Genomic DNA, 16,489 nt, shown 5'->3' with positions numbered 1-16,489 from the left:
ACATATAGCCTGACTGGGTGGTGGCACAGTGGATAGAGTGTCAGACAGGGATGCGCAGGACCCAGGTTCGAAACCCTGAGGTCGCCAGCTTGAGTGCGTGCTCATCTGGTTTGAGCAAAAGCTCACCAGCTTAGACCCAAGGTCGCTGGCTCGAGTAAGGAGTTACTCAGCCTGCTGTAGCTCCACGGTCAAGGCACATATGAGAAAGCAATCAATGAACAACTAAGGTGTTGCAACAAAAAACTAATGATTGATGCTCTCATCTCTCTCTGTTCCTGCCTGTCTGTCCCTAGCTATCCCTCTCTCTGACTCTCTCTCTGTCTTTGTAAAAAAAAAAAAAAAGTTCACATATAAGTTTTGCCTGACCAGGTGCTGGCACAGTGGATAGAACATCGGCCTGGTATGCTGAGAACACAGGTTCAAAACCCTGAGGTAGATGACTTGATTGAGCACAGGCTCATCCGGCTTGAGCGTGAAATCGTAAACATGACCCCATGGTTGCTTGGGCTTGAGCCCAAGGTGGCTGGCTTGAGCAAGGGGTCACTGGCTCAGCTGTAGCACCCAAGTCAAGGTACATATGAGAAAGCAATCAGTGAACAACGAAAATGCCACAACTATGAGTTGATGCTTCTCATCTCTCTCTCTTCCTTTCTGTCTCTTTCTCTTTTGCTAAAAAAAAAAAAAAAAAGTAAAAAATAAATAAAATTGTACATATAAGTAAGATCATATGGTATTTGGGTTTCTCTGACTGGTTTGTTTCACTTAGCATAACATTCTCCAGGTCCATCTATATTGCACAGTAGATACATACAATATTATGATCAGAGAGAAGAATTGTAGCTCTTGTTCCTTGCCCTTGCTCCTCAAAAGAAATGACATATGTTAAATCAAGGTATGGTGGGTTATAGCTCACACCACCTCCAGCCTGGTTCTCTCTCAGAGGGTGATGCTATTTTATGTCATTCCAGGTGGCTCCAGCAGATGGCTTCTCTGACCTAGCCATGCAAGTGATGACATCCCCATCAAAGAACTACATTCTCTCTGTGATCAGTGGGAGCATCTGTATATTGTTCCTGATTGGCCTGATGTGTGGACGTATCACCAAACGAGTGACACGAGAGCTCAAGGACAGGTAGAGCCACTTTGACCACCAAAGGAACTACCTGTCCAGTGCCCAGTTTGTACAGCCCTCCTGTATAGCGTACCCACTCACCTCGTTCTTCTCAGAGGTGCCACCAACACCCGTGTTAGAGCAACAGCAGGTATCTACTGCATTGTCCCATCTCGAACTTCGCCCATGTCATGGTGTCCCTCTCCTCTCAAGCATCTGTGCAGCATCAGCAGCTGGCCGCTTTGGTTATCGCCTTTGTTGGCAAACTTGGGTTTACCTGCCTGTAGACAAGTCTTTCTCATATCAGTGGAACTACCAGTTCTTCCAGAACCAACTCACCTGACCTGCAACTCAAATGATTTTTTTAAAAAAAAAAACCCAAAAAAAGATTTTTTTGAAGAAAAGAAAAAAAAATGTATATAGTAACACATCTCCTCCTGCTTGCTTTGGGCAATGGGGTTATTTCGTCGTGTGACTGTGTAAAATGAAGACAGGATGTTAGAGGGGAAACGTACCGCTCCATATGCTATAACTGGGATGTCTTGCTCATTTCTCCAAAGCATCTTTGGGCCATGTCAGGGCCGTGGACTTCACTGAGTGGTGGGAAACCACTAATCAGCCTGATTTGGGTCCTGTTTTCTTCTGCTGAAACAGCGATGCCTTCCAATTTCCACCCTGATAGAGCCGCTGCTGGTCAAGACCCCCAAGGCCATGGGTATTTCTGTGATCTCCTCACCTCAGTGAGCATGAGCCTCCCTAAGCCAAGGGCAGGTGGATTGGGGAGGGGATGAAAAAGCTGTGATGCTGCTCTGCAGTGAGAGGCTGGTTCCTGAGTCCCCAGGCAGCAGAGTCCCAGTGACTGTCCTCTTCCAGGCTAGTGCAGGATTCAGCTGCATTGGGATGGACCCTGCTGGGGTAGCAGTTGCCCCAGAAGTCCTACCAGGAAGCAGTGAGTGTGGGGGAGTGGGCTGGGGGCAGGAAGGAGGAGCATAGGATTGATTTACTTTGCTTTATTTTTCTGGCAACGATGCAGGTCAGAGACAATGGCTTATAAAGATATAGTGTGGTCTCGGTGTGACTGGCAGTCCAACCTGACCTTTCTGCAGGCTCAAGGCCACCTTCCAAGACAAGCTCCTTTATGCCTCTACATGAAGAGGGCGTGGAAGTTATTTCATTAAACGATGGAGGCTTTTCTCCGTTATTTCCCCCCTTCTTTTTTCCTTTCTGTCCATTTGCTGTGTACACCCACTGTAGTAGGCTTTGGCTAAATGTTGTACTTTGGTGATGCATCAATCTTTTCAGAATCTGAGCTTAATGGAAGCAATATTCCTGGCCACCCTCCCTCAGCCCTCCAGTTTGGAGTGTACAGAGGGAGAGGAACAGGCCTCACGGCTCTCCCTGGCACACCTGGCTTGCGTTCGGGGCATGGAGTCACAGTGGCTGCACAAGAGGTGGCATGTACAGTAGGAGATATATTTATATCATATATATTTTATTAACCTGATAGACGTCCACAAAGTATTATAAATCATGTGCCTAAAACTGTCTACATAGACCATGGCGCCCTTCTGCCACTGTCCACGTGTGCTCCGGACTTATGCAGCATTTGTCTTCCCTGAAATGTGTTTAATACAAGGTGGCTCAATTTGTGGATCAGTTGGTCCAAATTACTCCTTGTCTAACCTGACTGATGTATATTTGATACTGTGGTTTTCTTCTTTTTCTTTCATTTCTCCTTGCTGCCCTTCCTGGAGGCAGTAGGTTCCAGAAGCCAGCTATATATCCCCCCTGCCTAGGGTAATACAAGTCACTGAGGGGGGCTGCTAAGCTGCTTGATCCCCTCAGTTCTGCTCTTAGGGTCTTCCTGATTCTTGGCAACTGTCGTGAGATTCTTTAGTCTCATAAAACTTGAAACTCTTGGAGTCTGAGTAACACCCCCTACCACCACCACTGTTGGGCTGAATTGAGCTGGTCCCAACAGTTTGCCCCAGGGGTTTCCGGGGGGGGGGGTGCTGCTCAGACTTGGCATCAAGAAGTGGGAATGTCCTCTGAACACCGGCCCCCACCGACGTGTCTGGTATGGTTTACTGGAGAGGCTTAATAATGTTGACCATGTGGAGAGACAGATATTCTCATCTCTGCTGTCTCACTCCCAGTACATGAAGAACATCTCTGTAGTTTAATGTGTCTTGCTTGATGCTTCTGTTCTATCTGAACTGAGATGATCTCATTCATGTCTGCAACAGATCTGGAAGTTTGAAAGGAGTTTGATTCTTGAAACACTTGGCACCTTTAGAAATGGTCAGAATAGAAGGGATAATTCTACCTGTATCTTTAATTGCTTATTGCAAGAAACATTTCCCTATCCTACTTGGAATGAATAATTTTATATGACTGGTTTTTGAGACTCTGGCAGGGTCCTGAGCAGTTTTCTACACCCAGCCTCTCTGAACCTGCAGCCCCACTGTATCTATTCTGTACTGCATTAGGTAGAACAGAACAGGTTCTGTGGCACCTCTGGTTATCAGCCTCCTAGTTCAGTCAGGAGTAAATCAACTAGTCAAGAACTAATCAAGAAGAAGAAACCATGGCCCTAGTAAGGAGCTGGTGATAGACCATGACAGTGATCTCTTCTGATATCTAGCCTATGAACAATAACATAAGCATCAGGTGGGGTGTTTGGCCAGGGCCAAGGCTCCTGGCAGTTGCTGAAAATTACAGGAGCCAGGTGACTCACCTGGCCTTACTAGCTCACTCCAGTGTCTCAGGGACTCACACTTAAGTGTGCTCCATGACATTCCAGAGGCACCAGGAGGTCAGTCTCCTAGGCTGGAGGTGCTGTGTATAGGAAATCAGAAATCTGGGCAGAACGTCAAGAACAAGACTAACTGCTCTCTGTACTGGAGCATCTCCCACAGAGGATGGCTCTGGAAGGGAGACTTCACCCTGCTGCATCCCTGGCCCTCCTCTGCTATTGCTGCTGTCCCAGGAGAAACCTGTTAGCAAGATGTGCCGACATGGAAGCCCCAGCAGAGGCTCAAGTTCTTTGCATTCCCCAGGGCCCCTCTGCCAGCATTCCCAGTGCCAGTTCTGTGGATCCAGTCCGCTTGCTCTGAGCCAGTGCATCCTTAGAAGCTAGGGGAATTCTGGTACTTAGCACGTGTTGACTTGAATTCATTGCAGGCCTTTGGTGATCTCACATCCTGCACTTACTCTTCTGGGGGACAGAGCGCAGTTCTAATAGTGGGGAGAGAAGGAGATTCTGCTTTCCTGGAAGATGCGACAGAAAATTACTATTAGATTTTATCTCTTCCCATTTCCTGAAGTCATATAGTTACTTCAATGGTCAGGAGGTCTGTAGCATCCCTTTCTTTACATTTTATCAGACAAAGTAGAAAGGGAGTTATGTGCTGAGTTCCTCTATCTTCCCAAGAGAAGAGTCACTCTCCTGTGTGAGTGTGAATTCTAGAGATGTCTCCCATCCTCCCCACCCCCAGGCTGTGATACTACTTCTAGCCCAAAGGTCTCTCTGTTGAGTCACCAGGGAGGGTAGATTGCTTCATGGGCCCTCCTTTCTTAGCTGACCTCAAGTTCCTCTGAGAAAAAGGCCTTCATTTCCCATTTCTTCTACCCCCACCCCACCAAAAACATGCACATTCTTCACATATACCTTACACTGAGTAAGCAGATATGGAGAAGGAAGCTGCAGTAGGGACCCTTGGAAGCCAGCCAGCCTAGCCTGACACATTCAACCTAAATTTTGGCCATAGAACAAAAAGACGACTAGGGCTTTTGAATGATATGTATTTTTGGTATGTTTACTTGTATTTCAGATTCTTGTAAATTGTAAAAACCTCAAATGTGAAAAACCTCAAAGATCTCTTTTATTTTTAATCATTTGGACAGTACCAAAGTAGTTTTATAAAATGCAGCACTCCAGTGCCCTGAGTTTCTCCTGGGACTTGAAGGGGCGCTCCTCACCTCCACACTGCTCTTTAATTCCCAAAGGCCTGGGCCCAGAGCAGAAGTTCTGGCCTGCCTCTCTCTCTCTCATTTGTCTTGGGTTGACCACCTCTCTACACTGCTGTTGGTCCTCCTCCTCTCCACTAGGGCAATCAAGAGTCACATGTTAGGGCAATCAAGTGTGAAGCCGAATCTCCCGTCATGCCTAGACCTCAGACAGCAGATAAGTCATTAGCAACCTCAACTGACTGTTCAGAGTGACAGGTTCTCCCAGGCTATTTGGTGAGATTGCTGTGGAGACCCAGGGCCTGTTTACATTCAGAGCACAAAGGTCAATGATCAGCTTGAGCTGGTGGTGGCAGCATTTTACCCCTTCCCAAGACCCACCACGATGCACAGGAAGGGATATTGGGGTACAGGCAGTGGAGAAATCTCCCTGAGCAAGGAGAAAATTCAGACAGTGCCTCTATATTCTGTTTTTGCCTTCCCCCAACATAGAATTGACACCTGGCCCCCGAGCCCAGTAGGCCCTATGCCAGACTTGTGAGGGTGGTCTGAACAGGCCCACGGGTCAGTCCCAGCAGGAAAGCAGACCGTGCAGCAAATGCATCAGATCTTAGGCTTTTAACCTTTTTTTTTTTTAAGAGAGAAAAGTAAAAGTAACAAGCCTCTTTTGTAAATGGTTTTCCTTTCTGTGTATAAAGTCCCTGCAGTTTCTTGTTTTTACATGTTCATGCTGTGTAATTTTGAGATGTTACTGAGATTCTGAACATAATGTGCATTTTTTTTCTGTACAGATGAAATGGGAGAATTTAATAAAGAGTTTGCAGGTTTTTACTTGTTAAATCTTCTCTGTGGTGACTGGGAGGACTCTCCAACCACCTGCTCTGCTAGTAGGCGTCTACAGAGCTATGAGCACTGGCTGTGAACTTGTCACTGATGCTCACAAAACCTACTGTTAGGTTTTTAGTATTTTTGCCTAATTAAGTCAAGGAGATTAGGACCATAGGACTTTTAGAGGAGAGATGGAAGTCAGATCTGGGTTTTTCTGATACTCAGGCTGATGTATCCAGAATTACTCATTCTGCTGATATGTTTTATCCATGTCCTGAGGCTCCTTCCTGGGTACAGCACCTACCTGGAACATCCCCTTATAGGTATGACATATGGATGGTGCCTGGTCTATTGGCCACCTTCCATTTCAGGCCCTGAGCTAGGCTACATTTATTTTCACAGTCCTGGAGTCAGTGACTGCTGTGACACCCTTGCTGAGCCTTTTCTTCTACCTCCTCCACTCAGCAAAGATAATTTGCAGCTGAGTGTATAAAAAGCAATAGCTTACCTGACTGATGGGTGGCTCGGTGGATAGAGCTTTGACCAGGGACACTGAGGTGCCAGGTTCAAAACCTTGAGGTCGCTGGATTGAGCATGAGATCATTGACATGATCCTATGTTATGTGGCTTAAGCCTGAGGTCACTGGCTTGAGCCCGAGGTCACTGGCTTGAGCAGGGGGTCACAGGCTTGGCTGGAGCCCCTGTACTGCCATCAAGGCATGTATGAGAAGCAGTCAGTGAGCACTTTAAGTGACGCAACTACAAGTTGATGCTTCTCATCTGCCTTCCTCCTTCCCTCCCTCCCCCTCCCTCCTTTCCCCCTGCATAAAAAAATAAAAATACAGTAAAAAGCAATAGCTTAATGAATTGGCATAGTAGCAAAGATTTCTTGAAGTCGTAATATCCATACTAGGATTCGAGTAATGGGATGTTCAGTGAGAAAGGATTGAGTAACCTGGGACCTAAGGTTTTCCTTAGAACTCCTCAAATCCATTTTGGCACCTGTCACCTAAGAGGTATTGGGCCTGGGTATAGAGTGGAGGCCAGGAGAAGGTAAAAAGAAGAAAGGAGGAAGAGGGTTTGAGGGCCTTTTCAGTTCCTTCTGTGTAGGGAGCTCGGGCAGCTCTCAGTCCTGATGAGAGCATTCTAGTTCCAGGTGCTCTCAGATGTCCTAGTGAAGCTGCCTTCTTTGGTCTAAGTGTGGGAAATGAGGTGCAGGGTTTAAGCTGTCTGTCCCAGTACCCCGCAAGGGAGAAGTGGTGCGCCTAGCACAGCTGCACGCAGCCCCCCATGGGGATGTGCAGCTGTGACAGGGACCTCACTGCCCAGCTGAAATCTCAGCAGTTGCCCCACCCCAAGTTTTGGGTCTTTGATTTTTCTGGTAAAAGATCCTTGGCCAGCTTCAGTCCTCAGAAGCATTTAGCATTAATTCTCAAAAAGAACTAAGAACAAAAAGGATTTTAGCCCAAAAGGGGAGAACCTTAGACTTCTAACTCTCTAAAACTTGGATGAAGAGTGAGGTGCACAGAAGGGAAGGGGCCTTGTTTTCACAGACAGCTAATTAGCAAGGTGGGAAGGCCTGCTGCTCCATATGCTTTTTCCTCTGACCACCCAGATTGGCTTTGGGACCCGTATGACCAAGCTAAAATCCCAGCCCTATCCGCTCCGGCCAGGGTCAGCTGACCTGGCTCCAAGTCTGCAGACCCTGAACTGGCGTCCCCTGGGAGCTCTTGGCTTTGGTCCTGGGTTCTCACCTTACCCAAAACAACCCACAGCACAGCAGTGTCTTCTCAGATTCCCTGTTTTGGGGGAGAAAATTGTATAGTCTTGGAGAGAAAAGAGGGGTCTGAGGGGGTAACAAAAAGCAAAGACTAGGAGAAAAGCTGGCTGGAGCCAGGAGGGAGCTCCAGGGCAGCTCCTAGGAGGATGTTGGAGCTGCTGGGCTCCAGCACACACACTCCAGGTCCCTGGCTGAAGTGCACCTTCCGCCTGCCTGCATCCTGGTGCCGGGGGCTGCTCCTTGACCCTCTCGGGTGAGGGGCTCCCTAGGGTGTGTCCCAACAGCAGTGATTCATCCAGAGAGCAGTCAGTACCAGACCAGAGCTGCGCCCAGCAGCCCCAGTTGGCAGTAGTTAATGGCACCAGGAGTCTGTCCCAGCTCCACTGCAGGAAAGAGGCGTAGGGTGAACAGTGGGCCCACCTAGCCCTCAGACACTATGCTTTCATGGTCTTCTCCTCCCTGCCATTCACTGCCTCCTTCCAAAGAGCTTTCCTCAGGCTCACTTTATCCTCCTAGAGGCTGTGTTATTCCCCATTCACAGATGGAAAAGATAGACTTAAGTTCTGTAAGGGCAGAGATGGTTTGGGCTGGGTGTGAAAGTCTTGGTATAAGGTGTCTAGGTCCATGCTCAGATGCTGCTGGCCTGTTCCCTCATCAAAAGCCGTGAGCTTCTGCTCTGACAGCAGCCCACTCTTCTGAGCCTGCCTCCCCCTCTTCTCCCATCACTACCAACCAGAGCTTTCTTCTAGGGGGCTGCACCATCTACACCTTCCCAAACCCACTGCCACCCACTCCATTGCAGTCCTACACACCAGGGCCCCTGGGGCCCTACACCCTCAGACTCACCGTGATAAAACAGATGGGTACCTTCTCCAAAGATACACTGGCCTGAAAACCACATGGCAAGCAGTAGATGCCCTTGTCAGCAGGGCTGGCATTGCCCACAGTAAGGTATCTGGCATTCTGGGCCAGGTCAGTATCTGCCAGGAAGCAGGATTCATACTGAAACTGTAGGTCAGGGGAGCCCTTCTCTCTGACTCAGGAGCTGAATCACCAGCTGCTGGTACCAAGACGAGACATGGGCCCTGGCAAAGCTGCCCTGCACGATATACCAGATCTGCGGGTCACCTTGTTAACTCATCACAGAAGGCGGAGGCTGGAGGCCCCTAAAGAGGCAGAAAGGATAGTGACCACTCGAAATTACTCTGTGGTCATTTACTACACATTTCTTTTCAGCTCAGACTAGTGTGAGGTCTTTCTGGAGAGCCATTTGGCAATACCTCCGAAAACTAGACTTCATCATACCCTCTGCTCTAGCAATTCTACTTTCATAAATTTATCCTATAAAAATAATTGAACTCATGTATATTGGTATGCCTACAAGGCTATTATTATAATAATCTTTAGAGCAGGGGTCAGGAACCTTTTTGGCTGAGAGAGCCATGAATGCCACATACTTTAAAATGTAATTCCGGCCCTGACTGGTTGGCTCAGTGGTAGAGCATCAGCCTGGCGTGCAGGAGTCCCGGGTTCGATTTCCGGCCAGGGCACACAGGAGAAGCGCCCATCTGCTTCTCCACCCCTCCCCCTCTCCTTCCTCTCTGTCTTTCTCTTCCCCTCCCGCAGCCAAGGCTCCATTGGAGCACAAGTTGGCCCGGGCGCTGGGGATGGCTCTATGGCCTCTGCCTCAGGTGCTAGAATGGCTCTGGTTGCAACAGAGCAATGCCCCAGATGGGCAGAGCATCGCCCCCTGATGGACATGCCGGGTGGATCCTGGTCGGGCGCATGCAGGAGTCTGTCTGACTACCTCCCTGTTTCCAACTTCAAAAAAAAAAAATGTAATTCCGTGAGAGCCATACAATGACCCATGTACATTACGCATTATCCAATAAAAATTGGTGTTGTCCCAGAGGACAACTGTGATTGCTCCAGCCACCTGCAACCATGAACATAAGCAGTAGGATATGAATCGATTGTAATACATAAAAATGTTTTATATTTTTAACTTTTTTTAACTTTTTTTTTATTAAAGATTTGTCTTCGAGCCAGATGCAGCCATCAAAAGAGCCACGGGTTCTAAGCCATGGGTTCCTGACCCCTGCGTTAGAGTAATGAGAAACTACACAACTATAATTAGAGTGATACTATGCCAGCCTCCAGAAAGGAAAATGTAAGATTCTACTTCTGGGAAGGATAGAGTAGTTTGCAGCTGCAAAATGCTCCCAGTGAGAACAACTAGAAAAGCTGTGAAACAAGGTTTTTGTGGTATAGGAGAGTTGCAGAAGCAACAGTAACCAGGGAAGTTGAGATTTCAGAGAGGGGAGAACCAGGGAGAGGCAAGTGGACAGTCTGCAGCCACTTGGTTTTGCCAGTTCTGGCAAGAGGCTGGGGATCAGGTGTTGCCCAGGCAGAAGGAGAAGGCTTCAGGGGGGACAAGAGAAATTGGAGTTGTTTAATAGTCTCACAGGCTGGAGTGACAAAGTTGAAGGCTTTAGGGACCTTAAAAAGAGGTTCAGGTTTTATACCATGTACTGAAGTCTTAAACTTGACAAGTTGGGAACCTAAAATGCTAAGCCCAAACCTCTGTAAAGCAGACCAGAATTTTGCAGAACCACAGTGCCAAGAAAATAAAGATCAGATTCAAGATCTCTCTAAAGGAGACACCCCAGTGAATACACCAGGATTTCTGTTGAAAGCTCACCTAAAGGGCAAAGCAAAGCCCTAGGAACAATTCAGCAACCACCATAGTAATAATTGCTCAGGCAAGGAACATCAGTAGGTGATAAAACTCATGGGTGAACATGTTAGAGTTTTATTTTGTTTTTTGTGTTGTGGTGCAAGGATAGACAATGGGCCATTGGAACAGAAGGCAGAACCCAAAATTTGTATGCAGTTTGAGGACAGAGGGATACCACAAGGCAGTAAGAAAGGATGGTCCTTTCAACAGGTGGTGCTGGCTCAACTTGATATCCACAGGAAATGAATATTAACCTTTACTCTTAGATTACAGCCAAGAGCCAGTTTTAGTTGGATTGTGTATAAAAGTGTAGGAGGTAAAACAGGAAGACTTTTAGAAGAGAACAAAGATTATCTTTATGAGCGTAAATCTTAGAAAGAATCTTAGAAATTTTAGCAGGCAAAGATTTTAAAATACAACACCAAAACCAAGTCAGTGATAATGGAAGAAACTATAAATTGAACAACAGTAAAACTGGAGCTTCTGTTGATCAAGACACTATTAACAATAGTGAAAAGAGCCATGGAATATTCACAACCCATACAATCAGCAGAGGAGTCCTATTTAGACTATACATAAAGACCTCTTACAAATCAGTAAGAAAAAGTCAAACTAATAGATAATAGGCAAAAGATTTGAACAGGATCTTCACTAGAAAGGACATCCAAAAAAAATTTCAGTGAACATGCGAAACAGCTCAGTCTCATTAGTTATCAGGGAAACTGAAATTAAGATCAGATGCATACACACCTGAATGGCTAAAATGAAGGGAAAAAAAGTTGTTATTTGTCAACAATGTGGATCAATTGGAATTCTCATACATATGGATTTATCTGTCTTTGTTCATATTCCAAAATCTAGAGGAAATGTTTGAAACCATCAATAATAGCAGTGTGTGGGCTTAAGATTATGGGAGGTCTTAAACCTTTTAATATCATATTTCTAGTCCTGGGTTTAATTGTATTTTTCATGTTTTACTATTACAACCAAACAAAAATAACAAGTTTTACATTATGAAAAGAAAAGCCCCTCTCTCGCACCACACATGAGCACCCAATGCCTAACAGTGCCCCCTCACCTTCATCCCTCCTGAACTCTCTGCAGCCCTTACCCACGACCACCTCTGTCAAATCCTTCTCTGTCCTCACCACCCTGGGCTTCTCCTCCCTCTTCTCCCATCAGTCCCTGCGGTGCCTTCCGTCCTGGTCCCTGGCTGCTCTCTCCCTCACCACGTCGTCTCTCCCGTCTCCAGTGCAAGTGCACCACGGTCACTATTTGCTGCGTACTCCGCAGTGTCTCTGGTCTCGTCTCCACAGTTCGAGCGAGGAGCAGGCCCCGCCCATTCCCCACCTCAGACAGGGGCCTCACCAGCCTGCAGACCAGCCTCTCCCACCTCCAGTCCCGCACCTTCCTCTGGCACAGCGGCCCACCCACCCATCCACCTCCCTCCAGATCAGTCCTGCCGGCCCTGGCTGAGTGACTATGGACTCAGTACTTGAGCCCCAGTTTCAGCTATAAAGTGGGGATTGTAAAACCTACCTCACAGAATTGTCATCACGATTAAGTGAAGTATAAAGTGTAGCACATGATGCTTAGTCAGTGTCACCTATGTCTACTGTTTCTGTTAGGCTTAGTTGGACAGCATCGCACAGGTGGCTCCCCATTGTCAGAGCACTGCCTCTCTGCCTGGTGCCCTTCCCAAGATCACTGTCTTCCAGGTCTGGCCCAGACACCTGGCAGATGATGCTTTCTCCAGCGCCCGCTCCATTCCTGCTGCACTCCCATCACTCAGACCTGTGTTCACAGGGTGGCGCTGAGGGGCCACAGGATGTGCACCAGCCGCTTTGGCCCCTGGCCTCCAATATTCACCTCAGCCTGAGAGACCTCTCCTTCGTGGTCTCCTAAGCCAGAATGTGTCTGCTGGGAAGACCCCCACCTCTACTAAGAAGGAGGAAGAGAGAGGCTCAGGACCTGGCAGAGGGAAAGGAGGACCTCACCTGTGGCAGAGAGCAGCCGCTAGATTGGCAGGGCCCAGCCAGGTGGGGCATCGTGGCTCCTATCCGAAGCCTTGGGCGGGTTAACATTTCCACATTAGCCCCAGGACAGAGGGTGCAGCACTTCTAAAGCACCTCTCCTTGTGGCCTTGGAACCAAAGGCTTGGTATCTGCTTCCTCCCTTGGTGTGGAAGGGGCGGGCAGGCACAGATGCAGTGCAATTGTGTGCCAACCCCAATACCCGGTATCAGAAAGCCCCTACTCTGGGCCCTGGAGTTGAGGGGGTAGGGCATGTCAGTGCTGGGCTGAAGGGCAGAGGACCACTTCATTTGCAAGGGACAGAAACACAGCTACAATTGATTTAAACAAAGGAGGCAGTTTATTGGTCCTATAAAACAAGTTGGGAGGCCCCAACTTCAGGCATGGTTGGATCCTTGGACTTCAACTGTGATGTCAAAAACATCCCTTTCCTTCTCTCTGTTCTGCCTCGTTTCGGTTTGGTTCTCGGTCAAGCTGTCCACATGAGGTGGAGAAATGTCCACCAGGCACCGAAGAGTCAAGTCTGCCCAGTTAGCCACCCCAGCAGCAAGGGCAAATCTCCTTCCTGTTACCTAGAGCACAGGTCCAAGGGTGGTTCTGGTTCACCTGAGCCTGGATAATGTGTTTGCCCAAACCAATATCTGTGGGCAGGAGGCTGGCTAGGCCTGGGTACCTTGTGCCCTCTAGAAGCTAAGGGTGGGGGGCAATGTCAGCTAATCTGAGGATTTCAAGTCACAACATGGTGGTTCCCAGAGGAAAGCTGGATTCAATTACTAAAGGGTGGTGGGCCGGCGGCTACCTGTCTAAAGGGGCTAATATAACAGAAAAAGGGGGACCACCCCTGCTGAGGAGGGTGACCTCTGCTCCCAGTCTCCACCTCACTGCCTCTCATGTCGCTCCCCTAAAGTGTACCTCTGTTTTCTTATAGGTCCCAAGAAGTGGGCGGCAGTTTCTCTTGCAGCTCAGGTAGAAAAACCCTGAGGTCCCGATCACCAGAACCCTGAGACACCCTTCCCTCCAAGGGACCAAGGCCTCATGGCAAATGAGAACAGCCAAGATGACAATAATAGATAATTGGCCACCTCCTCATCTCCCCCTCAGCTTGGGTTGTTGGGCGATTCAGTGACAGTCCTGTGAAGCACTTAGCACACACAGTACCTGGCATGTTGGGAACACTTGGTGAATGGAGGTAGGTTGTGTTTTCCAAGAGGGCCACCACCACACACCTCATCCCACGTGCCCTTCTTTCTTTGCCATCCTAGTATTTTGTTATTTTAAAAGCTGACATTGACACACAGTAAACTGCACCTAATTGAAAGTGTACAATTCGGTAAATTTTGTTATGTATACCCCTGCGAAACCATCACCACTATAAAAAAAATTGAACATATCTATCAACCCCAAAAGTGTCCCCATGCCCCTTTGGCATGCCTCCCTCCACCCTACGCTTAGCACCTAGGCAACCGTTGGTGTGCTTTCTGACACACTATGGGTTAGTTCGCATTGTCTAAGCTTTTATATAAGTTGAGTAATACTGCACATACACTTTTGTCTGACTTCACTCAGCATAATTTTGAGAGCCATCCATGTTGTTGCATGTTATCGATAGTTAATTCATTTTTGTTGCTGAATTGTGTATCTCATTGTGTAGCTTTGCCATAATTGACTTATCCATTCACCTGTTGATGGACATTTTGAGTTGTTTCCCATTATGGGCTAGTCCAATAAAGCTGCTGTGAATATTCATGTTTAAGTCTGTGTGACAGACACGTGCTTTCATTTCTCTTGGGTAGCTATGTGGGAGTGGCGTGGCTGGGTCATATGCTATGTATGTGTTTAATTTCCTAAGAAATTGCCAAGCCATTTCCCAAAGTGGTTGTATATCTTTGACAACACTGGGTACGGTGCGTCTTTTTATTTATTTATTTTAGACATTCTACTAAGTCTGTAGTGGTATTTCACTGTGTTTTTAATTTGCATTCCCTAATGACTAATGATGTCACCCAGTCACCATGCTGGGAGGAGGCCAAGCAGCGGCAGGGAGAGGCCAATGACCAGCTTCAACTGCTAGACATGTAAGTGAGCAGACCCTCCAATTGTTCCAACCCCTAATGTTCAAGCCAACCCTGCTGATGCCGTATGGTCAGAAACAAGCTGACACTCCCCACCCCCACTGCCAGACCCTGCCCAAACTGCCAATTCATAGGCAAAATAGATTCTTGGTATTTTAATTAGCAATAATTGCACCTCAGATAAACCTCATTGGTTATGATACTGTCACTGTATAAAGCCAGATGATTGATATTTTAAACCACTTTGTTGGGGGTGGCTTTGTGCAGCAATAGTAAGTGGAAAAGCAAATCTGATAGCTGTGATGTTGTCATTACTAGTAACCTAGTTCTGTTCATTCACATGCAGTTTATATTTGTTGTCTCAATAAACCCTCAGCCCCTAGAATACAGATACATGTCTTTAATTTCTGGAATCCTAACCCCAGAGCCTTGTTCCTGACTGTCCTGCCTGATAAGACAGGTCTGACCACCCACCCTCTCCTCATGGCAACCTCCCTCCCGCAGACCCAGCACATTCTCCAGGTCTATTACACTAGCTCCCTCTTGTTCGTCCCGCCTCCCACCCTTCACCTTCTCTTAGCCACCTCCCCAGGGAACAGAATAGAAGGTTGAAGAGCATAGGCTCTCCTGTTGGACTGCCTGGGTTTTAATCTTGTCTCTGCTAAGCTATAAGAAGTTAACCAAATACTTTCACCTTTCTGAGCCTCAAAAGTATCTTCTATAAAAATGAGAACAGTAGTACCGACCTAAGAAAGTGGTTATGGAGTGTAAATGAGAGGATCCATGTAAAGAACATAGCAGACTTAGCCTGACACCTGGTACTGTTGTTTTTACTATGGTGTTGTCTGATATCTGTGTGGGTATGAAAATACCCTCCCTCCCTCACTCCTGGGGAGCTTGGCTGGCCTGCTCCTGAAGGAAGAGCATCAGGTGTATGAGTGGGAGGAGATAATACCGACTCTTCCAGGCGATTTACAAACATGAAATCACTTGGGATTTTTAAATCCTGGCTTCTCTCCTATTGCCAGGCAAAATGTTCCACCCCTCTGAGCCTATTTCCTGACCCCAGGATAGGGGTGACACTGTCTACCAAACAGGGGTGAATGTTATAAGGCACTATCCTGATACAGGGTGAGCCCCAGATAGGTAGTAGCTATTAACACTACTACCATTTACCCTGTGATGCAAAAAGTAACATGTTACTCAGGAAGGAGAGTGAATAAGAGTGTGTGTGTGGGGGTGACTTTTCAATGTATATTTTTTGGAATTTAAAATTTTTGTATTATCTAAGTTGTTTTAAAACTGAAATGCAAATTTTAATAAAGTCAGTAAACTCAAATTATTATTTTTTTGATTAATTTTAGGGAGAGAGGAAGGGAGAAAAAGAGAAACACTAATCTGTGCCCTGACTGGGGGTGGAACCCGCAACTTTTGTGTATCAGGACGACGCTCTATCCAACCAAGCTACCTGGCCAGGGCAAATTCAAATTACTAATACATAAAAAACATTAAATACAGTATTCTTCTATACTGTGTGCCAGATAACTATTTTACCCCATTTCATAGATGAAGAAACTGAGTCTCAAAGAGTGGAATAGCTTGCCTGGGATCAAGCAGCCAGCCAGAGCCGGAACCAGAATGGGAACCCAGGTCTGTCTGAGTCTAATTCCTGTGGCCTTTTCCAGTGTTCACTGTCTGGTGTTCGGGTGAGCAGCACTTTGGTGGTCAGGGAGCAGCATCTTGAACTTGGCTTCCCAGTGAGAAGCTGGCCCATGCCCAGTGCTCCTTAGACTTCTGAAGATGGGGCATCTCTGGAAATCTTCCAGTGGGGTGTCCTGGTCTCCTGGCCCTCCCACATTTGCTCCATGAGGTCCCCACCCCTTGAGCAGCAGCTGTGTCTAGGACTGAGCAGCCCCTTCAGAGGTATAGACAACTGCTGGCAGCCCCCTTCTCCCAGGC

The 16,489-nt window shown here is 47.3% G+C and overlaps 1 protein-coding gene across 4 annotated transcripts in view; it reads left to right on the top strand.

Moving 5' to 3' along the window:
* The window catches only part of GLG1 (golgi glycoprotein 1), a 158,205-nt gene extending 143,994 nt beyond the window's left edge, over positions 1-14,211 (top strand). The window contains exons 26-27 of one of the 4 annotated variants that reach the window (XR_010727036.1): positions 969-1,851; positions 13,387-14,211. Coding sequence is in view for 2 of the 4 variants with exons in the window: in XM_066242350.1 (XP_066098447.1) it covers positions 969-1,132; positions 13,387-13,462 (240 nt within the window). In the remaining 2 variants the exon portion in view is untranslated. Of the gene's footprint in view, positions 1-968 lie in introns of all 4 variants that reach the window. The other 3 variants (XR_010727035.1, XM_066242350.1, XM_066242351.1) reach the window with 3 other exon arrangements.
* The last annotated feature ends 2,278 nt before the right edge of the window (positions 14,212-16,489 follow it).

Source organism: Saccopteryx bilineata, chromosome 9 (genome assembly GCF_036850765.1).
Source record: "Saccopteryx bilineata isolate mSacBil1 chromosome 9, mSacBil1_pri_phased_curated, whole genome shotgun sequence".
Taxonomy (NCBI): domain Eukaryota; kingdom Metazoa; phylum Chordata; class Mammalia; order Chiroptera; family Emballonuridae; genus Saccopteryx; species Saccopteryx bilineata.
This window is presented reverse-complemented; position numbering and strand designations above follow the sequence as displayed.